Source organism: Phyllobates terribilis, unplaced genomic scaffold, assembly GCF_046119375.1.
Source record: "Phyllobates terribilis strain yellow unplaced genomic scaffold, ASM4611937v1 Scaffold_5__5_contigs__length_657084704, whole genome shotgun sequence".
NCBI lineage: Eukaryota > Metazoa > Chordata > Amphibia > Anura > Dendrobatidae > Phyllobates > Phyllobates terribilis.
In genome coordinates this window covers 1392956-1420308 of record NW_027362765.1, presented here as the reverse complement: position 1 = coordinate 1420308, position 27353 = coordinate 1392956, and the positions used below count along the sequence as shown (strand labels likewise).

The following is a 27353-nucleotide window of genomic DNA, read 5'->3' as shown; positions in this document are numbered from 1 at the left end:
CTGTGCACTCTCAGAATATCTTCGCTAAGATATTCTTTGTGTTTTTCCCAAAGAGCTCGGGGATTGAAAGGTGCACAGGTTGTAATTATTATAGCGAACAGGTTTCGAAGTTGAGGTGGAAAGTGAGTGAGGGACATTTTCTGCAATGTCATGTCCCAGTGTTGATAATCTTCGATCAGACCACGCTTTTGGCATGCCTCCCTGTAAGATTGACACAGCTCACCACCAACTGTTTTTAAATCTGTGAAAGTCTCTGGCCCGCGGACAGTGTGACGCAGTAAACGTAGGTGGTAACACTCTGCGTTGTTTGGATGAAGTGTATACACGAGTCCAAGAGCATCACTGCAACTTCCGTCCCATCCTTGGACCCTTGCACCTTGTTTCCTTTTGCAAAATACTTTTCTCAACTTATTCCATGTATAATATTTTTGGAACTTCTGAATATAATAAAGTTCTCGCAAATGGATCTGCTTGACACGGGAGAAAGAAAGCTGTTAATGTTGTATTAGGTGGTCGAGCCGCTCTTTCTTTTAAATTATTGGTAGTGAAATAAACTTGTCCATTTTCAAGATGGACTCTGAGATGAACTACAGTCGGATGTTTTTCATAGATGGCAAAATTGAGTAATCACCACATGGATTCGTTACTACTTATATACCTCCCCATTTTTGTTTGTGTAACGGAAACACTGCCATATCACTGCCTTTGTTAGCTGATTTGCAAGTATATTTGACTCCAAAGAATTGCAATATTTCACGTTAATGTGCGCGTCAAACATTTTTCAAAGATACAACCCACTGATTATTTCATTATCTGTGTACTGATTAACCCTTTGAAATCTGATTGTTGCAGTATATCCTCGCTGTTCACGTTTCCGTCTTCTGTAAAGAGTGACTCTTTGATTGCTGTCGCTCTAATTCTTTAAAATCCTTTGGGCAAAAACTGTAGTTTTGCATTCAACAGACAGACACCCATTTTCTCCTTTATACCTTTCCAGCCTAAATTCAGAGGGCCAAATCCCATGAAAGGGGGAAATTTTGAGTTTTAGTGTTTGCAATATTTTTAGTCTGGTGTTAAAGACGGGCCGTGCAAAATTTCACTTAAACCTTGTGAAAAATGTGGTTTTGTATTTAACGGGCTCAACACACAGATTTACTGATTTATATATATATATATAGACGTAAAGAGGAAAGCAAAATGCCATAAAATAATATATCTCCTCATATGAATTCCCTTATTGTGTCCAGTACTTGTATTATTAAAATATCAGTAAATGATTCCAGAATTAGCTTTATGGAAGATGAGTCTATGAGAAGAGTCTTCAGCTGCAGACTCCGAGGAAGAAACTGCTTGTTGTCTGTGGCCTAAAATATAAAGGTTTTATTACTAGATGTAAAGAAGAAAACTAAATACTGTAAAATAATATGTCTCCTCATGGGTTTCCCCTTATTATCTCCAGTAATTGTATTATTACACAGGATTTTTATGATGTTACATCGGCTCATCATCTTCTCATTCAGGTCCGCACAATGTCAGATCCTCTCAGTGAAGATCTTCTATATAAGAGAATTTTCCTTATGGACCCATCAAAGATGGATATGGACAGAGACAAGATGGTGGAGAGGATATTACACCTCACCCTAGAGATCCTCTTCCGTCTTACTGGAGATGTGAGAGATTCTGATGACGTCACATTACATCATTCTTATCTATGGGAATAACAGATGGACAGAACTGGAGAGTTGAGGACTCTGGAAATGTCTGTAGTGAGATTTATTAATGTGTCTCTCCATAACCAGGATTACACAGTAGTGAAGAAGACCTCTAGTGAGCGCTGTCAGGACCCTGTGTCTGAGGGATGGGGAAGACCCCTGAGCCCAATCACAGGGCCTACACCTCACCCCCTGATGCATGATGACATGAATGACCAGAAGATCCTAGAACTCACCTACAAGATGATTGAGCTGCTGACTGGAGAGGTGACACTGCTGGGACATTATACAGTGACGCTATGAAGGGATCGGGGGGGTGACGGTATCATTGTATGTGTCAGGTTCCTATAAGGTGTCAGGATGTCGCCGTCTATTTCTCCATGGAGGAGTGGGAATATTTAGAAGGACACAAAGATCTGTATAAAGACGTCATGATGGAGGTTCCCCAGCCCCTCACATCACCAGGTAATGGACAGGACTAAATACACATGGCCTATATTATCTGTATGTAAAGAATGAATTCAGTCCCTGTATGTGTTTCCTCCAGATCTATCCAGTAAGAGGACAACACTAGAGAGATGTCCCCGTCCTCTTCTTCCACAGGACTGTAAACAAGAAGATCCCAATGTTCCTCAGGATCATCAGGTAGATGGAGAGAAGGTGTCATGAGATCTCCCCTATGATGTGTAGACGGCTGTGAAGGTCTTGTGCTCAGTCTTGTTTTATCCACCATTATTATATGCTTTCTACTTGTGTAATGAGAACGGTGAAGATGGCCGGATTAGGGCTGATCATAGATGTGACTTCTCCATGTGTCTGTGACTTTTACAATACTGGTTTCAGGGTGAAGATGTGACCCATATTAATACTACAGAGACATATGTGAGGGGTGATGAGTGGTGTAAAGAGGAGATTCCTACATATGACAACCCAGGTGAGTAGTGACCACTAAATGCAGAGAAGTCATGGATTCTTCTCAGTCACCGGCTGTGGCTGCTTTATCGGTGGTGTAGTCCGGCCGTATCACAATCGTGTGACCACCATTTTGCTACCAACCCATAACATTCTCATCCACCAAAAAATTGTTCAAATGACTTTGGGTATTGAAAGCCCTTTTTTATAGAATTTACAATCTGGAGGATCCACCTACCCCCTGGGATTAGAAGATGCTGACCCTTACCTCCTTACCTGCCCAGATCTGTAAACTAAAAAGCCAAATTACAGCGTATGTAGAATGTGTTGACAAGTTAAAAAATCACTTGAAGAAAAATATTATGATGGGCCTGTAAGAGAAAGCGGAGGGTAATGATGGTGTTGGCTTCCTAGATCCCGGATATCTTATTGGATGAATCTACCTTCTCTCCCATCTGTGCTGCTGAATGTGCTCATATGGTCCCTACAAGACCAGGTCCAGTCTTTCTGACCAAACTTTGCTTTTATGATCGACAACATTAAATGTGCAGTGAGGCCAAGTGTGAATTTCTGTACAATAACAACAGAGTTTCCCTTTATCCTGACTTTTCAATTTCTTTTAAAACCAACTAACTTCAAACATAATTGAGATAAACTATACAGAAAACATTACACCTGTGCCATGATATATCTCTAAGCTGTGCGTGGCTGATGGCTGTAATATACATTTATTCACGCCTGCAGGAGATGTGTTGGCATGGCTCGAGCCCTGGTTTCATGGATTCACTCCACATCATAAATTCCATTATGTTTTCAATCCTAAGGAATTCAGATTACTGCACAATCTCTCCTGAAATGGGGGTGCTAATACTTTCTCTACTCTTCTGATCAGGACTCATAGTAGCTCCAATGGTCCACCATAAATGAGTGCGACTCCGGTTTAGTGTTGGATTTCTCCCCTCATACATACTTTGTTGTTGGGGATGTAACATTTTTTATTCTATCTCTTTTTTTACAACTTCATTCTGCATGATAGTTTGATTGTGGTGGGATCGGCCTGCCTCACTTATGTGAATATATAACTCCTTGGTGGTCTTTAAAATAATGCCTTTTCCAAATCCCAGAGGTCCAAATTTAAGACACCTCAGCTCTGCACTATTATAAAAAGTTCTCTTCTTGAAACTCATCTGACAGAAAATATTGTTCCTTACGATAGTTTAGATTCCCAAGAGCCACCGAGCCCCATACTCTAATTACCCCAGAGAGGTTTCACCACTAGTTACTCACTACTTACTGATGAAGTGCTGAGTTTGATCATTTCAGTAGATGTGTTATGGTCTATACTCACAGTTTTGACTACAGTAGTTAGTGCCCAAAATACTCTGATTTAATCCCTTCCTGCAGCCAGTTTTGTGTTCCTATCTGGGCCCATTTTTCAAATCTGACGTGTGTCACTTTATATGGTGATATCCTTTGTGAATAATTCCAAACTTAATAGGAAACAAATGGACCTTACAAATTATTTTCCAACTTCTCTTGAATCCGGCAATACTCTGTATGCAATTGTACACTACTGTCTGGGCACATGGCAGGTTAAGAAGGGAAGGAGCGACATTTAGCTATTTGAATGCAGATCTTGCTGGAATAGTTTGCAGACAATGGTCACCTGGCAGCTCAAATGATGGCTACCACAAACAGGCTTGGTGCTATCTACTCCATTTTCGAGATACCAGGGATTACTTTATCACCCTTTAACCCCTCTACATGGATCTGTTCTTACACCGAGACCTCTAGGCTTGGGCCACGGTGTTAAAACGAAAAGTTGACAGAGTCCTATGATCTGAAATGTATAGTCAGTTCAAGAAACCCCCCAGAAAAGTAGTAATGTAATAAAAGTATCTAGAGGTTCTTAATGATTATTAAAGTCAGATAGAAGAGGCCAGAGGACTCTTATCAGAAAAAAACTGTGGGATCAGTTTAATTATACATATAACAAATTTTTATTGAGAATATATATTCATATAAGTAGAAAACCCATGAAAGGTGAGACAGAATAAATTGCTAGGATTATTTAAAGCAATAGTGTGCAGATAAAAACCCATAAGAACACATTGGATCCCCAACCCTAATCACTTGGGATTATAGGATAGGCAGCAAAGGAACATGTTCTCCTTCAGGGATAGGTGCAGTGCAGAATATTATACAGATAACTTGTGCGCAATTGCACACAAGCACCTAATGGGTTATCAGAGCATTGCAAACATTAAATATGAAGTGCTATACCTGAAGACATGCTGGCGTGTCCTAGAGCGGGTAGGAGGTCCAAGTAAGCGCCTCGACGCGCGTTTCTCCTTCCGGCTTTGTCAGGAGGCGTGGGGAGAATTTAAAAAGGGGCACTATATAAATGAGTATGTCCGGGTGGCTGGCGAATCGGCGCACCGCTCGTCATGTTGTTACTCCCCTCAGGGCGCGGCCGGCCAGCGCATGCCGGAAACAATGGGAGGGAGGACAACGTCATCACTCCCGTCGTCCCGGCAACGAATCCAGCCCGCGGCGCCACAGGGGACAAACAGCACATGTGCGAGGTGTGTCTGCACCACTAAGGTAAAGCTACAGATGATTCCAAATATTTAAGAATTAAAGATTAGGTTTAATAAATAATTCTGGTAGATTTATAATGGCTTAGAGGGATAGAGATGAGGGCGTATATCCTATTAAGTATACCACTGCCAGAAGGTACATGGCTGAGTCATTAATGGTAAATATTCCAAACTTGCTATATCTAATACCGACAGCATGATCATAGGAGATGGCAGATAGTAGATCCCTCCTGAAGAATAATAAAATATCGATATGGGAGGGACATATATATAACCACTCATACTCAAAAAGTATTGCCATGCAGATGCTTACAAAGATAGGTTACAGCAAAAATACAAAAAAGGGCACATATGTAGCCCTCCATGTTCGAAACATACTTCCCTTACAAATATCTACAAAATTATGTGGCAACGATCCATATCGTCACATAACACGAGAATTTATATATATCAATATGGGAAGGGCATATATGTGACCTTCAATTTTCAAAAATTATTCCCCCAAAGACATTTGTAAAATCGCATAGCAGCAATCTGTATTGTCACCTAAGGAGAATACATATAGAGCTTACCGCCTTTCAAAGATACTTCCCAAATAATATTTATAAAATCGCATAGCGATAGTCCACATGTCAGCATGCTGTTTCGATGGTAAGTATCTTGGCGATCTTCCTTAGTGACACTTGCAGAGTCGCATGGCGATAGTCCATATGTGAGCATACTGCTTCAATGATGAGTATCATAACAATCTTCCTTAGTGATACTCGCAGAATCGCATAGCGATAATCCATATATCGACATGCTGCCTCAATGGTAGAAATCTTAGCAACATTTATGCACAAACCTAAAATAAAGTTATTTTTATATAATATATAACAGTAAAGCAACTAATGTTGATATATAACTAAAACCAATGTCCTCAGGTTTGATGCTGAATGGATGCTTGCGTTCCGTAGTTCTTTGGGCCACGGTGTTACCTGCTGTTCTGTGGAGTGAGATGGGAAGAAGAATAGTCAGGTAGCCGGGTCAGAACCAGGAGGGCAGAGAACATACAACATCAGAAGACACAAGAGTAGTCAGTAAACGGGCCGGGATCACAACAGGAAACAAATACACAAGCCGGGAGCTGAGCACAGAGGACTGAACCAGAGGAGGACAAGGCTGTATCTGGCAGCTTCCGGCAATATGCTTCCAGCTTCAGTAGGGTGCGGTGCTTTCCAGTTGGCTGAAGTAGGGAGCAGATTACTCCAGCTGGACAGCACACACACCCATACTGCAAAACTGGATGGTACTACAGGTCCCAGGCACCATAATCTTAGTGGCTGGACAGAGCCGTCGCCATACAGAGCTTCTGGTTCTGACGTCTCCTCCATCACCAGCGCCACCTGCAGGATGAATAAGGCGGCTTCTGCTGAGAGAAGCAGACGTCACAGGAGCAGATCCCAGAGGAGATGGGACACACCATTTACAGAAGCCCTAATATGATAAAATATCAGAAAACCAGAGCAGTGGAAATCCCCATATAGTGAATACATTTTATAACCCTCAGTGAATTAATCTATAGGAGTAGTGACTATTTTTACTCCTCAGGCACTTCCCGGAAATTAGCACGCAGTGGATGTTGGAGAATGAAAATTACAAATATATAGTTTCATTACCCAACACATAGTGCCCAGATTGTGCCCCAGGAGACACACACCATCAATTAAGTGGGCTCTTCTCACTATAGTAATGTCAAATACATGGCGGCTAAATGTGGTTTGGGCGCACTGCAAGGCTCAGAAGCGAGGGGGAGATCTGACTTTGGGAGAGCGGATATTGCTGGATTGGTTTATGGAAGCCATGTTGCTTTTCAAAAGCCTTTGAGCCACTAATAATATGGAAACCTATTTTTCCAATGACAGATAATGGATCCTAGTGGGGGATTGTTTTTTGCAGGATGAGTAGTTGTTGTATTGGTATTATGTTCGCCTATATAACACAGTTTGGTGCCTTTATATTTGGGAGGCAGAATGAACAAACAATTGAACACCACGCTCCACTGGTTCATCCTATGAGGTTTTCTATTAGACTGTGACCTGTCATTGTCTTGGTGAATAATTCAATATGTTTACATAACTTGCCTTTTCTACAGACCGTTTAAATAGAAATGTTAATAAATATAAATTTCAATTTTTTTTTATTAAAAATAATTTATTTTCTTCTTGGCAGATGACTGTACCAGGAGATCAGAGGAACAGCTGACATCTTCAATTTTGAAATCAGACGATCTTGAGATCCCCCAAAATGCAATTGAAGTGAATGCCATTACTCCAGATATCCCATCATCCCTTCACAGCAAAGATCTGTCATCTGATCCTTTGAAGCAGGTCCTGTCTTCTGATTCATTACCGACTACTAAGGAAAATCAAAGTTACAAAATAAGCATTATTAAACAAATTGCTCCTGAAGCAAAGAAGCCATTTTCATGTTCAGAATATGGAAAGAGTTTTCCCCTCGAAAAGTCTTTTCTTAAACGTCAAAACATTCACACATCGGAGAATAGATTTTTTTGTTCCAAGTGTGGGAAATGTTTTAACTACAAATCAAATCTTGTTACTCACCAGAGAATTCACACAGGGGAGAAGCCATTTTCATGTTCAGAATGTGGGAAATGTTGTAACCAGAAATCACACCTTATTAGTCACCAGAGAACTCACACAGGGGAGAAGCCATTTTCATGTTCAGAATGTGGGAAATGTTTTAGAGTGAAACCAAGCCTTATCAAGCATCAGATAATTCACACAGGGGCGAATCCTTTTTCCTGTTCAGAATGTGGAAAATGTTTTAACCAGAAATGGAATCTTGTTAAGCATCAAAAAACTCACACAGGGGAGAAGCCATTTTCATGTTCAGAATGTGAGAAATGCTTTGCAGGGAAACCAAGTCTTATTGCCCATCAGAGAACTCACACAGGGGAGAAGCCTTTTTCATGTTCAGAATGCGGGAAAGGTTTTAATCGGAAAGAGCAACTTGTTATACACCAAAGAACCCACACAGGGGAGTACCCTTTTTCCTGTTCAGTATGTGGAAAAAAATTTGCAGAAAAATCAAAGCTTACCAGACACCGGAGAACCCACACAGGGGAGAAGCCTTTTTCATGTTTAGAATGTGGAAAATGTTTTCTGTGGAAATCATCTCTTCTTAGTCACCAGAGCAGTCACACAGGGTAGAAGCCTTTTTTAGATTCTTAATGTGGGAAATGTTTTACTTGTAAATCAACTGTTAATGAACATCAGAGAAGTCACACAGGGGAGAAGTCGCTTTCATGTTTAGAATGTTGAAAATATTTTATCCAGAAATTGTATCTTTTTAAAGGGAACCTGTCAATGTCATCAGTAACACTCTTTTTTTCATTAAAATTGGCGCTAATATCATGAGTATATAGCACTTTATATAGTTATATCAGACCTGCTCGTTTAGTCATAGGGGTGTGATCCTTGCATTCAATCAGGGCTGGTGCCACTCACGCATTTGAATTCTGCTCCCAGCTCGCGCTGAAGTAAGTATGTTGCACTTGCGCAGTATAACATAGCCAGCCAGCAAAGCTTACTGTGCTGTGAGCCATGCATGCACTGTGATGAGCGGCTCCCCGCCCATGCGCAGTGAGGCTGTGTAGTGGCGGCTGGGGATGGCCACCGCCATGAGGTTGCGAAAAGCTTTCGTCTCCACAAGCCTAAACGGCAACATTTCCAGGGCAAGCAGTATGGAAATGTGGCCATTTAGTATTGTGGCTTATGGGTGAGCGGCTGTGTATTTACTCTTGCGTTCCAAGGACTGGGGTAGGTACAATTGAACGCTGCGCTGGGACAAGGACATGGAAATGGATGCTGACGGTGTTTGCAAGTGTGCAATGACAGGTGCAGGGTGGGAGGCATCTTCACCAACATCATGGACAGGGTATTAGTGTACATGTTCAACAGGGGAAGAGGCAATGATGTCACCCGCAGACACAGCTTTTGGCCCCTGGCGTTCGGCCCAAAGTAGTCTGGTGCATCGCTTGGATGAGCCTGAGCATGCTGGTGGTGGTCAGGCTGGTACTTGTGCTGGCCCTGCTGATGCTGGCATGGTAGATGTTCTAAATTGCCTTTTTTGGGTTAAATGGACTGTCTTCAAAAAAGCGCCAGACTTGGGAAGACCTAACTCTTGGCTTGTCAACTTCACCCTTGTTGATACTCTGGGGAACAGTTGCCCACCTTGTGTCTCTGTCCACTCAACTGCATCTTCCTGGCTGTTGTGGTGCTGCAGCTCCCTTCCCCTGTGCACTGCTGTCCTCACTCTGCATGTCACCTTCCCAGGTTGGGTCAGTCAGCATCATCCACCATCTTGTCTTCCACTTCTGCACCCTGGTCCTCCTCTTGACTTGCTGACATTGAAACGCCATGTGTTGGCAATTGTGTCTCATCATCATCCACCTCTTGCGATAGTAATTGCATTTTTTCCACCATTGTCTTCTTGCGAGTGTGGCTGCTCAAATATTTATGCATCGCTACCTGCGAACTCCTCATGTCCCGCTTGAAATGGACAGAGCGAGAGGCCAGAATCTATAAATGGACATGTGAACAGCTCTTTGGAGTGTCCAAGCGCAGACACTCTGTCTCTAGGCACTCTGCATGGTGGGAGAAAGGAGGATCATGGCCAGAATTATGTGGTCCAAAATCACAGCTACTGAGACTGGACCGTGTGGAAGACAGGGTGGCGCTGGCAAAGTGATTGGAAGCATTATCTGTTCTCAATCTAACAACCTTTTCACTCTGGTTTGGCATGAAAAGAGTGGTGTTCCACGCCACACCCACGTACAAAGAGATGAAGCTAGATTGACATGATAAGTGTGTTAGTTGTGCTCCCACAGCAGCCACAGTTTCACCTTGCCCATGACTTCGGCCTTTTCTCTCACCATCAGCATCATGTCCACTACCCCGTCCCTTACCCCGCACCCTGCCCATTTTAAATTACGTATGATATACCCCTGTTGAGAAAACGTTGCAGTATTATAATGGCAGGAAAACAATTTATTTTTGTGTTTGAGCCACAACTGCAGCACAATAAATACCATAAAAAATTTCACTGGTGAAAAAAATGCATTGTATTACAATGGCAGGAAAATTTACCCACTTCAGATGGACTGGTTTCACTGTAGGAGCAATATAGCGATCATATTGAGATCCAACCAAGTCTGGCTGTATGCTTTTGACACACAACTTCCTTAGTTAAAATGGTGTATAATAATTTCCTGCTCAGAAAAATTTGCAGGATTAAGAGCAAAAATATTATTATTATGCCTGAGAATTATGCCTATTATGCCTGAGAAGGGCTTTTCGTATCAGTTGAAGCATATAGGACGTACAATTCACCCTATCTTGTCCTACACGATCCCTTCAGCACAATCTCTCCTGAGGCACTGCTAACAGCAGTATTAATCTTGATTATAATTAGCCCTGTAGTTCAAAGAAATAGAAATGTGGTTTTATCCCTGACTTTATGCAGCTACAGTTCTGTCCCTCTCTCATCTTCAGCTCTCCTTACTCTGCCTGTTTCCGGGATACAGTGTCTTATATAGACCTGATGACACTATGCGGCCAGTCAATCACAGTAACGCCACAACCAGGGTGGCTACGGCATTACAGTGACTGGTAGGAAATCCCCACATGATTTTTGGCTGTCTAAAAAGTGACAAACATGCGGGGCGTACCACATGTGTAAAGCCACTGCCAAGGCTACAGCAAAGAAACTAATCTTAGAACTTATCAGCAGATACGGGGTGCCCGAGGCCATAGACGGTGACAGAGGCGCCACTTTTCCGGAGAAGTAATGCAGGAAATAATGTCCGCCCTGGGAGTGGAAAAGGCCTTTCATACTATGTACCATCCACAGAGTAGAGGTAGTGTAGAGACATTGAATTCGGCCCTGAAACTCAAAATCTAGAAAGCCATGGCTGAAACGGGCAGACCATGGACAGAATGCTTACCCCTTGCACTCTTTTTAATCAGGTACACTCCCAACAAAAAAAACAGGCCTCTGCCTATATGAGGTGTTTATTGGGTCAGCCCCTAGGCTAGGGTTGTATTTTCCATAGCAGCTCCAGATGCAACATGATAGGCTGTCTTCTTATGATATTTCACTTACAAAATGCTTGTCTAGCATACAGTTATATGAAAAAGTTTGGGCACCCCTATTAATCTTAAGCTTAATGTTTTATAAAAATTGGCGTTTTTGCAACAGCTATTTCAGTTTGATATATGTAATAACTGTTGGACACAGTAATGTTTCTGCCTTGAAATGAGGTTCATTGTACTAACAGAAAATGTGCAATCTGCATTCAAACAAAATTTGACAGGTGCATAAGTATGGGCACCCTTATCATTTTCTTGTTTTAAATACTCCTACCTACTTTTTACTAACTTACTAAAGCACTTTTTTTGGTTTTATAACCTCATTGAGCTTTGAACTTCATAGCCAGGTGTATGCAATCATGAGAAAAGCTACTTAAAGTGGCCACTTGCAAGTTGTTCTCCTGTTTGAATCTCCTGTGAAGAGTGGCATCATGGGCTCCTCAAAACAACTGTCAAATGATCTGAAAATAAAGATTATTCAACATAGTTGTTCAGGGGAAGGATACAAAAAGCTGTCTCAGAGATTTAACCTGTCAGTTTCCACTGTGAGAGACATAGTAAGGAAATGGAAGAACACAGGGACAGTTCTTGTTAAGGCCAGATGTGGCAGGCCAAGAAAAACATCAGAAAGGCAGAGAAGAAGAATGGTGAGATCAGTCAAGGATAATCCTCAGACCACCTCCAGAGAGCTGCAGCATCAACTTGCTGCAGATGGTGTCACTGTGCATCGGTCAACTATACAACGCACTTTGCACAAGGAGAAGCTGTATGGGAGAGTGATGCGAAAGAAGCCGTTTCTGCAAGCACGCCACAAACAGAGTCGGCTGAGGTATGCAAAAGCACATTTGGAGAAGCCAATTTCTTTTTGGAAGAAGGTCCTGTGGACTGATGAAACCAAGATTGAGTTGTTTGGTCATACAAAAAGGTGTTATGCATGGCGGCAAAAAAACACAGCATTCCAAGAAAAACACTTGCTACCCACAGTAAAATTTGGTGGAGGTTCCATCATGCTTTGGGGCTGTGTGGCCAATGCCGGCACCGGGAATCTTGTTAAAGTTGAGGGACGCATGGATTCCACTCCGTATCAGCAGATTCTTGACAATAATGTTCAAGAATCAGTGACAAAGTTGAAGTTACGCAGGGGATGGATCTTTCAGCAAGACAATGATCCAAAACACCGCTCCAAATCTACTCAGGCATTCATGCAGAGGAACAATTACAATGTTCTGGAATGGCCATCCCAGTCCCAGACCTGAATATCATTGAACATCTGTGGGATCATTTGAAGAGGGCTGTCCATGCTCGGCGACCATCAAACTTAACTGAACTGGAATTGTTTTGTAAAGAGGAATGGTGAAAAATACCTTCATCCAGGATCCAGGAAATCATTAAAATCTACAGGAAGCGACTAGAGGCTGTTATTTTTGCAAAAGGAGGATCTACTAAATATTAATGTCACTTTTCTGGTGAGGTGCCCATACTTATGCACCTGTCAAATTTTATTTGAATGCAGATTGCACATTTTCTGTTAGTACAATAAATCTCATTTCAAGGCAGAAACATTACTGTGTCCAACAGTTATTACATATATCAAACTGAAATAGCTGTTGCAAAAACACCAATTTTTATAAAACATTAAGCTTAAGATTAATATGGGTGCCCAAACTTTTTCATATAACTGTATACTCTCGAGTTTACTCTTCCTTTCTAGATCCAGATTCTGTGGAAGGGAGCCACCCCTTGCAGCCCGAAGACTGGGTGGTGGTCAAAAGACACATCAGAAGAGCCATTGAGCCTCAATTTGATGGATCCTTCCAAGGTCTGATGACAACTGAGACGGCTGTTTGAGAGAAAGCCCAATTGGATCCATGACTCACACTGCAGGATGACAGCTGACCCAAGAAAGCCACTGATTGATGTGGATGTACAGTACACCTTGTGCCTTATCCTTTAACTTTGATAAATGGGGGCTCATCGAAGACTATGTCCCAAGATATAAAGAATGGGGAGCTAGTTAGCACTTTCTGGTTTAATACCTCAGACCATGTAATCAGTTACAAATTTGACCTGTGTAACATGGTCTGCTGCCCTAGGGTGGAGTGGCAGCGTGGGGACATCTGTAGACTCACCCAAAAGTATATATGTGTCACCAATGCCAACACTGGCTATGGGTCTGATTGTGAGTTCTGGACTATGGTAGGCTGGAACATTGGGAAAGACAACCCTTCTGTAGCCCGCAAAAAGACAGACAGCATGGGTAGAAGCCTCCTTACTACAGTCATGGCCAAAAGTATTGAGAATGAGACAAATAGTAATTTTTCCAAAGTTTACTGCTTCATTTTTTGTAATGGCAATTTGCATATACCCCTGATTGTCAAAGAGTGATCAGCTTAACAGCAATTACTGTACTTGCAAAGTCAATATTTGCCCAGAAAATGAACTTTAACCCCCAAAACACATTTCAACATCATTGCCGTCCTGCCTTAAAAGGAGCAGCTAACATCGTTTTAGTGATTGATCCATTAACACAGGTGTGGGTGTTGATGAGGACAGGGCTGGCAATCAATCAGTCATGATTAAGTAAGAATGACATCACTGGACACTTTAAAAGGAGGCTGGTTCTTGGTATCATTGTTTCTCTTCAGTTAACCATGGTTATCTCTAAAGAAACACGTGCAGCCATCATTGCACTGCACAAAAATGGCCTAACAGGGAAGAGTATGGCAGCTACAAAGATTGCACCTCAGTCAACAATCTATCGCATCATCAAGAACTTCAAGGAGAGAGCTTCCATTGTTGTCAAAAAGGCTCCAGGGCGCCCAAGAAAGACCAGCAAGCGCCAGGGACCGACTGATATTCTGCAAAAGGTACAGGGAGTGGACTGCTGAGGACTGGGGCAAAGTCATTTTCTCTGATGAATCCCCTTTTTGATTGTTTGGTACATCTGGAAAACAGTTTATTCGGAGAAGAAGAGGTGAGCGCTACCACCAGTCTTGTCTCATGCCAACTGTAAAGCATCCTGAAACCATTCATGTGTGGGGTTGCTTCTCAGCCAAGGGAATCGGCTCACTCACAGTCTTGCCTAAAAACACAGCCATGAATAAAGAATGGTACCAGAATGTCCTCCAAGAGCAACTTCTCCCAACCGTCCAAGAGCAGTTTGGCGCCCAACAATGCCTTTTCCAGCATGATGGAGCACCTTGCCATAAAGCAAAGGTGATAACTAAATGGCTCATGGAACAAAACATAGAGATTTTGGGTCCATGGCCTGGAAACTCCCCAGATCTTAATCCCATTGAGAACTTGTGGTCAATCATCAAGAGACGGGTGGACAAACAAAAACCAACAAATTCTGGCAAAATGCAAGCATTGATTATGCAAGAATGGACTGCTATCAGTCAGGATTTGGTCCAAAAGTTGATTGAGAGCATGCCAGGGAGAATTACAGAGATCTTGAAGAAGAAGGGGCAACACTGCAAATATTGACTTGCTGCATTAACTCATTCTAACTGTCAATATAACCTATTGGTACTCATAATATGATTGCAATTATATTTCTGTATGTGATATAAACATCAGACAAACACTAATAAAAACCAGAGGCCAGCAGATCATGTGAAAATATAATTTTGGTGTCATTCTCAAAACTTTTGGCCATGACTGTAGAATGACTCAGCTACAACCAGAATACATGTCCAAACATTGTACAGTAAGTCTGACAACTGTCTTCCCCTATGCTTGACAATAGAGAACCGCTCTGTTACAGATGCAGAACTATAGATGTGATGGGCATAAATATCCCGGGGGACACTGACCATTTAGGACATTTATCTTAAGGATATCAGGGACTGACCTATTCTAAATAAGACTGAAACCCTGCAACCTAAGCTTCCAAGACTTATCGCTGGTGTACTTCCCTATAAGCGACTAGACAAACCTCATTTATTTCTCCTGCCTAATTCAGGTATTTTCTGCTGTAGAAGGAGAAAATACTTCGAAGTGTAATCTGCAACAGCAGTTTTATCCCCTTCTAGACCCTAAAAACATAAAGGCTAATGGAGTTAGACCCTATCCGAGGAATAACACGTGTTTCCCGATTTTAATAGGTAACATTGACCTAAAGCAATTAAGTTCCTTGTACCGCAGTCCCACCACCGCCACTAACTTGGTACAAGTCTATGTCCTCCTGAATCAGATGGTAGCTAAGGCTGACTTGTGATGGGTGTGTGGAAATGGTGACTTTTATCCAATACTGCTAGTGGGATGGAATGGCACATGTGCTATTGTTAATTTCCTGTTACCATTCCAGATGGTGACTCCGAATATAGACAAGCTCCATGAATATGCAATGGGAAACCAGAGACACAATCGTGACACCAGCACTCCTACTTCTTTCGACATTCTTGTGCCGTGAAAAGGGAGATCAATGGGTGCTACTCTTTCCCCAAGTCTATACATGCCACAAAAAAAGTGATAAAAAATCTGGCTCAGTTGTAAAGGTTTTTTTAAATGTGCATGTTCCAAATGTACGATGTGCCAGTATACATTGCAAACGCAAAAAATTGATGCAGCCAATGATACAAAAAGATTTATTAGTTGCAATACAAATTATGTTGTGTATTGCATATTTTGCAAAGAATGTAAAATAAAATACATTGGCTGCACAATACGTAAATTAAAGAAAAGGATGGCAGAACATGTGACCAACATCAAAAATAAAAAAGCATCCTATTCAGGAGCGTGCAAGCATTTTGTAGAGAGACATAAAGGTGAATTAAACAATTTTTCATTCTATGGGTTAGAAAAGGTGGATATTCCTATTAGAGGAAAAAACTCCTCCTAAGAGAATTATTTTGGATTATTAAACTGGATACAAAATACCCCAACGGCATGAACTATAGGAATGATACCCTTTATCTATATTAAATCTTAGAGATTTAAATGCCTGTGGTTTTTTGTGTTTTTTTCATCCCCTCTCCTTCTGGTTTCCTTGTGATTTAGCCTTGTGATTATGCTAATTATTCTCAAATGTGATTGATTGCTAACATATGTGTTTATTGATCAACGGTTGGTCATCATTTGTTTTTATACCATATATCATAAGGAATCGGAATCAGTGAATAATGGTTTTTTTCCAGAAACGCGTTGAGATGTATTCCCAACCTGTATGATCTTTTAATTATTTTGCAATAAATTGAGGATTTTAATTATTTTTGGGACTCACCATAATTATTTTTCCTATGTGAAGCCTTAAAGTCACGGCTATTGGTTGGAGACCCACAGCATTGCAAAACGGACTGAGTCATATAAATAGGACATGGTGAGGCTGCTTTTTTGTTTATTTACCGAATAGGCACTATACTTCTCTAAATGGTATGCAATAGCCACCATAGCTCTATTGTGAGGTACGGATGAGTATAATTTGACCATATCAAATGTAGCAAAAGAATAGTTAGGATGCCATTTGAAATGATCAAAAACCTTAGGGACAGTAGAAGTGTCCTTCAAAAAACCTGGGGTTCTAATAATGGAGTATTTGGAGATGACATCCACCCACTCACTAAGGTTCTCGTTCAGGGATCCAATACCAGAAATTATTGGTCTGAGCGGAGGGAGGAAAACCCCCTTGTGAACCTTAGGGAGTCCGTGGAAAATAAGAATGATGGGGTATTCAGGAATCAACAGTTTTCGTAATTTAGGGTTCAAAATACCAAGTCTGCTATATCCAGACTGTCAGGAAATATTAAACATCTCTCAAATCTCTCCCTCCCAAGTCTTTATCCGTCCCCACCTCCCCTATCCCATTTGGAGTAAGAAGAGCTAGCAATCTAAAAAGCTGCTTCTATGCAAAATAGCAGTGTACAAAAGAAGTGACAAACTTTATTATCCAGGCTAATTACGAAACGAAATGGAGCTTCTGGTAAAGGAGACATGTGTGACAAATAGACACCTTTGAACATATGGGCCAGAGACTGAATGAGTTGTGCATTTGATCAGAAATAACAAGTATGACACCTGAAAGAGATAGTAAATATCTCGTTAAGGCTTCAAAGGAAATCTATCACACTCCTTACAATAGCCAGGACATTCCTAGCTGCATATGAATTCGATCTCCAGACTCTGAGGCACCGAAATGAAATATGGAATAGCGGCATTTCTATATTTCCAATTGTGATAGGACATATATTTTTAGTGGCGGGGCTAAATAAGGAACAGTATGCATATTTTTCTGTATCTGTGAGCCCTGCCGATGAGCTGTAACACAACAGTGCAGAGATAACCGACAGCATCATGTTTGATCTCTAAGGAAAGGTAAAATCGCAATAAAAAATATGGCATCATTCGCTTACTTCTGCGATCATCGAGCGAGGAGATATCACAGAAATTAGAGATTTAATAAAACCATGAAGGGCGGTGACCAACCCATGTGATGCCATCACAGTGGAGTGTGCGGGCAGGACCTACTTCGTCATAAAACATCAAGCCGAATATTGATATATGCTCATGCTGGGAGATACATATTTTCATGTAAGCAGGGATCACTTTCACTGTAACGGCCAAATCAATCGAAGTGCTCTCCTTCGGCTAAACTGAATCGTCTCTGTGATTTGTATAGTAAGTTCTTCTATTAATCCCTTTTATTTTGTGTAACTGTATATGCTGTATTGTTTTGTCCCCCTTTGTAAAATCTTTTGTAGATTTTTTTCATAAACATTGCCTCCCTTTGGATTAAAGGTGTTGTCCAATACTTTCACATTGATGCCCTATCCTTAGAATAGGGCATCAATGTATGATCAGCCGGGGTCCCGCACCCGCCACCCCCGCCAATCAGCTGCGATCGGTGGTGGCGGCCGGCGGCGGCAGGAAGTGCTTACCTGCGGTGCTTGGCCTTCAAGCTGTAGTGGCCGGTGCTTGTTACTGCACATCTGCCTCCTATTCAATTCAATTGGAGGTGGATGTTCAGTACCCCGCGGCAGCCACTACAGATGGACGGCCAAGCACCGCAGGCAAGCACTTACAGCCGCCGTCACCGATAACAGCTGATCGGCAGGGGTGCCTGGTGCGGGACCCCAGCCAATCACACATTGATGCCCTATCCTATGGATAGGGCACCAATGTGAAAGTAGTGGACAACTTCTTTAAATATAAAATTTAATAGCTGTTTCTTTTGCTCTGTAATAGTTCCTCTTCCGAAGCCACACGCTACCTATAAGGCGTCCAATCGGCCAGAAAAACAGATTGGTGGTGGCAAAGAATAATCTTTCTTGGGTTATTGTGAAGTGACAGCGATCGTACAATGGTGTATACATATATTCCATGTGTTGGAAGGTGGTGTGTACGTCGTACGCTCACTGCTAGCTTGCCAATACCTACGTAGTGAGAACAGCCTGCAGCCGCCTATATTGATCGTCAGCTAATCGTGCAATTGTCCGGACAATAGGGGGCAGCAGAGAGCTGTTCACTCCAGAGATCACAGTGGGTGGTCTCTATGAGTAATCGGGATCGTGTGGAATCCTTGACACAGACATTCTGGTAACTCAGATTTAAATGCATTAGTACGAACAGACCTTAAGCTGGTGTAGGTGTTTGTGTCGCTGAGGATGGAAAGAGCCATGTTACAATACAATTCGGTGTCCAATACCACAACACATCCATGTATGGTTATACTAACATTTTGTTGAAGTTCTCTAACCACTGGAGCATATCAAAATTACTATTATGCTTCATATTACAGATACCACCATGTAATTTTTAAGGTCATTTTCAACTAGAGTTTGAAATAAACCTAAAGTTGGAACCCTGGATTGCAGAGGATAGTATGCAGGGTTAGATGGGATGATGTTAATTCCTCGATCTTGTGGTTTATTCAAAGAAAAATCTGGATCCTGCAATGAAGACAAAGTTAGTAAGGCAATCTGTTCAACGACTGTAAGTGTAGCATCATTATGTTCCATAATCTCTGCCGTCATGTTATTTGGAGTGGAAGACTCTTCGGACTCATTGAAGAAATGTTTTGTAACTGTTAATAACCGTATAAAGGGATTTACATTTCCTATTGTTTGAAATAGGTCAAAATCTTGTGAGGGGACATAAATTGCGAGACCAGTCATGTGGTATACGGTATATTCTGCAGTAGCCGTCACCTTCAGTATATTGGCTATACCACACGTAAACTGAAGAAGAGGATCGCCGAACACATCAACATCACCAACAACTCCGGGTATTCTGGTGCGGTTTAACATTTTACCATAATACATAAACAGGACACTTCATGTTAATCATTTTTCGGACTCGAAAAGATCAATCTTGTGGCCTGTGGTGGCAGCTGGAAAAAGCAGCCGGCCCTGAGGGAAGCCTATTGGATCCTGACTCTAAACATGGAGTCCCCCCATGGTATGAACTTCAAAAATGATTTGTTTTTCATCTACTAATATTTCCTTGTTTTTCGGCTTGGCGATGTATATTTAATTTCAATTTTACATCAAAACAATGTGTTTCCTTATTCAGGAATGTGGACATTTAATCTATATAATGTCTAATGATCAGTTGTGATTCACTATATGTATTCTACAGTCGGACCCTGTGCACACGTTCAGTTTTCTTTTGTAAATGATGTATCTGATTCACCATTCACACTTGTTTTTTCTCCTAATAATTATCTGGCAATGCGTTTAGTAAGAGACGATAAAACTCCCTTATGGAATTTGTATATATTTCCATCTGTATCTATTGCAGTAGTGTAGACGGCCGGTCCATTGGATCGTTGGCTTTTGCTTTACAATTCTTCCCATTCATTCCACTCACCTGTCATGTCTGCTGCATTGGTAGCAATGGTTCCTCAGCCAGGACTTCTGGGACCAGTTGTTCCACAGCAGTTCCAGTATGGTGCCGGCAGATCCGTTCATCCAGGCCGCCCGTATAGTTTGCTTTTTAGGCAGATATAATCATTTCTTACTTGTGGTGACGTTGTGGTACTTGAGTTACATTGCTGGCCATGTTTGCCGTGTCCTCATTGGTGTATGTTTTTTGGGACTGCTGGGACATGTTGTCCTTTAGCAGAGTCGGTGTATTTACAGTTGAAACCAGACGTTTACATACACTATATAAAAAGACACATGAAATCAGATTAAACCTTTCCCATTTTAGGTCAATTAGGATTATCATAATTTTTAATATTTGCCAAATGCCAGAATAATGAGAGAGAATTTTTTAAGGCATTTTTATTACTTACTGCAAAGTCAAAAGTTTACATACACTAAGATTACTATGCCTTTAAACAATTCTGGACTGCCTATATGATGATGTCATGTGTTTTGGAAGCTTCTGAGACACACCTGTGGATGTATTTTAATGCACACCTGAAACACACTGCTTCTTTGTGCAGCATCATGGGAAAGTCTAAAGAAATCAGCCAATATATCAGAAAGAGAATTGTGGACTTGCACAAGTCTGGCTCATCCTTGGGTACAATTTCAAGATACATGAAGGTGCCTCGTTCATCTGTACAAATAATTATACGCAAGTACAAACAAGATGGGAATGTCCAGCCATCATATCATTCAGGAAGGAGACGGGTTCTGTGTCCCAGCGATGAATGTGCTTTGGTCCGACATGTGCATATCAACCCAAGAACAAAAGCAAAAGACCTTGTGAAGATGATGGCAGAAGCTGGTAAGATTGTGTCAATTATCACAGTGAAACGAGTACTATATCAACATGGGCTGAAAGGTCACTCTGCCAGGAAGAAGCCATTACTCCAAAAGAAACATAAAAAAGTCAGTTTAATGTTTGCAAATGCACACAGGAACAAATACCTTAATTTCTGGAGACGTTCTGTGGTCTGATGAAACTAAAATTAAACTTTTTGGGCATAATGACTATTGTTACGTTGGGAGGAAAAAGGGAGAAGCTTGGAAGCCTAAGAACTAGTGTTGAGTGAGTATGTTCTGTCCGAGTATGCTCGGGCCAAGCTCGGAGTATTTATAGCTGCTCGGTGATATGGTTGAATCGCTCCCGTGTGCATGATTTGCAACTGTTTGACAGTTTTATTACATGTGAGGAATGTCTAACAGTTGCAAATCATGCACACGGGAGCGATTCAACCATATCACCGAGCAGCTATAAATACTCGGAGCTCGGCCCGAGCATACTCGGCGAAAGGGTTAATAGAACATACTCGCTCAACACTACTAAGAACACCATCCCAACTGTGAAACATAGGGGCGGCAGCATCATGTTGTGGGGTTGTTTTGCTGCAGGAGGGACTGGTGCACTTCACAAAATAGATGGCTTCATTAGCAAACAAGATTATGTGGCAATACTGAAGCAACATCTCAAGACATCAGCCAAGAAGTTAAAGCTTGGGTGGAAATGGGTCTTCCAAAAGGACAACGACCCGAAGCATACTGCCAAAATGGTAACAAAGTGGCTTAAGGATAACAAGTCAATGTTTTGGAGTGGCCATCACAATGCCCTGATCTCAATCCTATTGAAAATTTATGGGCAAGGCAGGTGCGAGCAAGGCGACCTACAAACCTGGATCAGCTACATCAATTTTGTCAGCAGGAATGGGCCCAAATTCCGACCAGCTATTGTGAGAAGCTTGTGGAAGGATGTACCAAATGTTTGACCCAAGTCATTTAGTTTAAGGGCAGTGGTACCAAATACTAATGAAATGTATGTAAACTTTTGACTTTGCAGTAAGTAATAAAAATGCCTTAAAACATTATCTCATTATTCTGGCATTTGGCAAATATAAAAAATGATGGTAATTCTAATGGACCTAAAACGGGAAAGTTTTATTTTGATTTCATGTCAGATATTGAGAAAAACATGCAGATGTGTCTTTTTATATATAGTGTATGTAAACTTCTGGTTTCAACTGTATGTATTGTATCATGTGCCCCCAAAAATCTGCACTTTATTCCTCGTTGGTTTTGAGTTAGTTACTCAAATCTATACCCCTGATGTCAATACAATGCAGTTTTTTATTCTAAGGCCCCGGTCCCACTATCAGTATTCGGTCAGTATTTTTTCTCAGGAATGGGGGATAAATGCAGAATTGGTGACTTGTTTCCATTATACCTTTTCTCTGATTGTTACTCACCTGGTTTTGGCTCCAACTCCTGAGAAAAAATACTGACCGAATACTGATAGTTGGGCCGTGGCCTAAGATCGCTAGTGTTTCTAGTTAGGTAAGGATGAGGTTGCTTTATTATTTAACTTTCATTGCAGGTGACATTGGCTTCAGCTGGAATGGGCGTTATGGTAGGTAGGGTTTAATTTAGAACAATAAAAGGTCTCTGTGTTTATTTCAAATAAAATATTTTATTCATGGTGTTGTTGTAGTTATTTCACATATCACTTTCACTATGGTGTTAGTAATGGTGGCGTCTTATAGACGCCTCTCCATTACTAACCTGGGCTTGTTGTCAGCTGGCCTTATAAGCTGACATCAACCCCAACCCTATAACCCCACTGCCATCGCTACAGGGCAGTGGGCAGAGCGGAGGCTAAGTGCCAGAATTGGTGCATCCTATGGATACGCCACTTCTGGGGCGGCTGATTGCTGCTGTTTCTAGCCTCGGAGGGGGCCAATATTCATGGCCCCTTCCTAGGCTATTAATATCAGTCCCCAACTGTCTGCATAGCCTTTGCTAGCAAGTCATTTTTTGTGGATCCCCCATTTTAATAGCCTGTAAAGGCTAAGTATTCAGCTGGGGGGCTGATATTAGTAGCCTGGGAAGCTCTGTGGGTATTACCCCCTTCCCAGGCTTCAAAAATCTGCCCCAGCCGTCTGCTTAACCTCTGCTAGACAATAAAATTACGGGGGACCCCACACCAAATTTTTTTAATAAATCCTTTAATTTAACAATAAATGACAAGTACAGTAGCCAACACTGTCACTGTACTAATTATATACATGACTGACACCTTTCTATCTATTCTATGTGTATAGCTATTCTTTCTATTTTCATATTGTCAGGTACCGATGTATTGTTAACTGTATGCGGCTGATGAATTGCCGGCTTTTAAAGAGACGGGGGCGTGAAAATCGGACGGCACTCGCATGGTCCGAGTGATGTGCGATTTTTTTCACACACCCATTGACTTGCATTGGCAAGTCTCGCCGCCTGAGATACGTGGCAAATCGCAGCATGCTGTGAATTTTTTCTCAGCCTGATTTCAGCTGAGAAAAAAAAAATCGCAGATGAGATGTCACTCATTCATTAACATTGGTCCGAGTGCAATTTGATTTTTTATTGCTCTTTCCCAACTAAAGCAGAGAGGGAAAGCGTGCGGTGGATGCTGGGCTGCGATGTGCGATGCAACCCTGCCCACAGCCCATCAATCAAGGGGGAGTGCATCACGTGCTCATGCCCGACTGCAGCCGGAACTTGACGTGACATCAGCAGATGTCGGAGCCGGCTGCAGCCGGGGTCACGTGATGCCTGGTGAGAGGCCAGCAATAACGCCGCTCACAGGCAATAAAGAACAAGCAAGGCATTTACAAAAAGACTTGTTGGCACAATTTAATTCCATGGGGACTGTAATATCCCAGGCGGAATGCTGGCATGGCTTACCATCTTCCACCACGCAAGACCGCCAACTTACCTATCAGTCCAGGCTGCACACTTTGCTTCAGTACTTGCTGTGTGCATGTCTCTTGTCTAATTGCTTAGGGCGGCGGCGCCGTTACTGCCTGATTCTTAAAGTTACAGTGTGCGCACTCCTAATGCATCCCCAGCCTATTGCTGTGAGTCACTGGATACTTAAACCCCCTCCACCCAGTAGGAGGTGCCTGAGCAACACTTTCTTTCAGTGTGTTCTGTGCAACTGAGTTGCCAAGTCTTGTCCTGTATCTTGTCTGTTTCCACCACCCTAGGGGCTGTATACCCAGGCCCGTTACCTGTATCTGTGACTTCTAGTCTGTTTCCGCCACCCTGGGGGCTGAGTTCCCAGGCTCGTTCCTGTATCTTGTTCCAGGTTCAGTTCATGTATGAACGGTGTCCTAGCCCATTACCTGTTTGTCTCTATGTCCGTACCTGCCCTTTTCCTGCAGTGTCTGAACCTGCACCTAACTCCAACTCATGGTCTCTGTACTTCTGTTTGTGAGTTTTGTGTCCACTCGCTACTTCATTGTAAGTACCTTGTGTGTATCTGGTTCTGTTTGTCCCATCTCCCTGCCTCCGTCTCTACCTCCTGTGTTCTAACTATCTTCCTGTGTTTCCCAGTCTGTTCCATGTGAACAGAGCCCTATCCTGTCTGCCTGCACCCTCTGCTCTGCGGTTTCGCTCTGCGTCGCTTGTCCACCGCACCTGCGGTTTTGCTCTGCTTGTCCACTGCACCTGCGGTTTTGCTCTGCTCTGCTTGTCCACCGCACCTGCGGTTTCACTCTGCTCCACTTGTCCAACGCACCTGCGGTTCTGCTCCGCTTGTCCACCACACCTGCGGCTCTGTTCCTGTATCCCAGTCTGTACTGGTCCCTATCCAGCCTGCGTTCCTACCTGCCAGTACCCGCCTGTCTGCATACCAGCCATGCCTGCCAGTACCCGCCAGTCTGCATACCAGCCGCACCTGCCAGTACCTGCCTGTCTGCATACCAGCCGCGCCTGCCAGTACCCGCCTGTCTGCATACCAGCTGTGCCTGCCAGTACTCGCCTGTCTGCATACCAGCTGTGCCTGCCCGTTTCTGCATTCCCCGGTGTGGGTCAACAGCTGTGTCCGGGGTCTGACCTGGAGTAGCACCTGGGCCACCTCCCACGTCCCTCCTCAGACCACAGAGTCGATTAAGCCGCAGTGTATTCGTGGTCGGATATAGCGAGGCCCTTAGTCACGCCCCTCCATGCACTCCTCGGTTCATGGCCCAGTGGGACCACTAACCACCCTCACACCAGTCAGTCCGGGCGTGAGCGTAACAGGGGCATTGTTAATAGTAGTGGACAACCTCTTTAAGGTCTGGAGGGATGTCGAAAGGTATCTTTTGGCAGATAGTGACTGGACCAAAAGAGTTGCTAACCGCAGAGGTAGGAAGGCTCCTGTCTTTAGGGTGGGGTATTTTGTGTGGTTGTCCTAAAAAAATCTGCGCTTAAAGATAATATCTAGAGAGTTTGCACCTAAATTTGTAGGTCCTTATAAAATTATTAAAATTTTAAATCCTGTGACAGTTAAGTTGCAGCTTCCTATTGCCTGGAAAATCAATAATTCTTTCCATTCTTCTCTTTTAAAAAAATTTGAGGGGACCTCAAGACATAATTGAGGTGGATTTGGAAGGGAATCGGGAGTATGAAGTAAGGTGAATTCTTGGTTCCAGGTGGGTCAGGTACTTTTTTGCATTATCTCGTCAAGTGGAAGATTATGGTCCTTAAGATAATTCCTAAGTTAATTTGGGGTGTTATAGATAAATATACTGTATGATTATGGAAGTTATATAAAAATGGAACTCCATACTTTTATGTATTAAGAATTACAGACAATCCAAAATGCCCTCCTCCTCCCCGTACCACATTGTACCAACAACCTCATATTGATCAAAGATCCACATACTACGTGGAACATGGAATTATGGAAAATTCCTAACGATTATTGACTAACATATTAATCTGATAATAAGAGCTTGCTAATGATCTTTATTTCTTTAAGGGAAATTACAGAATAATAAAAGATAAGTGACTATACTGATTGACCTTTGAACCTTATGTGCAAGACGGACTTAATTGATTTGAGAGTCAGCTTAACTAAATTTACATATTAAAATAATGACCCATTAGCGACAGATGTCAGCCATAATTATGAGATAAGACAATGAGGTAATGTGTGGAAAGGTTCCTGATTTTTCCTATAAAAAGCCTATTTGAGACACTACTCAGTGTTCATTTGTGATTTCTCCGACAAATAGATCCTATATACAATTTGCTGGCAGACAACTAAGACGAAACACACACATTTTGTGTGCCACTAACAGGGGGATCTTCATGCGATCAGATACAGATTATTGGGTGGGACTGGGGAAAACCCAGTAGTCATGGTACACGTTGGTACCAATGACAAAGTTAGAGGGAGGTGAAAGGTCTTTCAAAATGATTACAGGGAATTAGGAGAGAAGCTGAAGTACAGGTGGTGTCTTCAGAAATACTGCTGATTCCACTACGTCACTAGAAAGTCAGCGGGAACTTAAGGAGATAATTGTCAGGAAGAAAGGGTTTGGGTTCATGGAGAACTGGGCTGACTTCTCTGTCGGCTACAGGCTGCACCTCAATGGGGAGAATGCAGATGTGCTGGGGAAAAAAATGGTCAGATGGATGGAGGAGCTTTCAACCTAGGATCTGGGGGAGGGAGGGTAGCCGTGCAAATAAGGGGATAGAGTAGACAGAGAGTGAGACATTCAAGGAAATTAAGGAGGCGAGTAGCAGTAATAAATGTGCTAATAGTATTAAATGTCTGCAGGCAAATGAAAGAAGTCTTGAAAACAAAATGAATGAATCAGAGACTCTTAGGTCAGCCACAGATTACAGAAACCTGGTTGGATGAAAGCCATGACTGGGTGACAAACATAGAGGGTTACACTACATTAAAACGGATAGGAAAGAAAAATAGGTAGATGGGTGTGTATTTTCGTTAAAACCAACTTAAGACCTCAAGCTCAATGACGACATGGGGGGCAGCTTCGACAATGTACAGCACACATGCCCAACTCTTGGTGATTATATTTGACTCACGACACCAGAACCACCACACCTATGTGGGGCCATTATTCTGCATGGAGGACTTTGTGGGGCCCATTTTACTGTATGGAAAGCTATGTGGGGCCAATCATACTGAATGGAGGACTTTGTGGGGCCCAATATTCTGTATGGAGGACTATGTGGGGCCCATTATACTGTATACTGGTTGGTCCACAACTTCGTCCAAGTTTTTCATTTTGGCCCTCTGCATGTTTTGAGCTTTACATCCCTGATGTAAAATCAGTATGGGTA

At 42.3% G+C, this 27353-nt stretch overlaps 3 protein-coding genes across 3 annotated transcripts in view; 2 read left to right on the top strand and 1 right to left on the bottom strand.

Moving 5' to 3' along the window:
* LOC141271687 (uncharacterized) overlaps positions 1-27353 on the top strand; it is a 205240-nt gene that overhangs the window by 1596 nt on the left and 176291 nt on the right. The gene's annotated exons all lie outside the window — the stretch shown is intronic.
* LOC141271684 (uncharacterized) overlaps positions 1-27353 on the bottom strand; it is a 241179-nt gene that overhangs the window by 125265 nt on the left and 88561 nt on the right. The gene's annotated exons all lie outside the window — the stretch shown is intronic.
* LOC141271686 (uncharacterized) lies at positions 1710-8628 on the top strand. The gene is made up of 5 exons (XM_073681742.1): positions 1710-1979; positions 2054-2177; positions 2260-2357; positions 2556-2646; positions 7436-8628. Exons 1-5 carry the CDS (start codon positions 1725-1727, stop codon positions 8434-8436), a joined length of 1569 nt encoding a protein of 522 aa, XP_073537843.1. The 5' UTR covers positions 1710-1724; the 3' UTR covers positions 8437-8628.

Coding starts and splice junctions, on each gene's coding strand:
- LOC141271686 (XM_073681742.1), top strand. CDS start 1,725: ATGGACAGAACTGGAGAGTTGAGGACTCTGGAAATGTCTGTAGTGAGA. Junction 1,980..2,053: donor TTGAGCTGCTGACTGGAGAG/GTGACACTGCTG, acceptor TGTATGTGTCAG/GTTCCTATAAGGTGTCAGGA. Junction 2,647..7,435: donor TCCTACATATGACAACCCAG/GTGAGTAGTGAC, acceptor TCTTCTTGGCAG/ATGACTGTACCAGGAGATCA.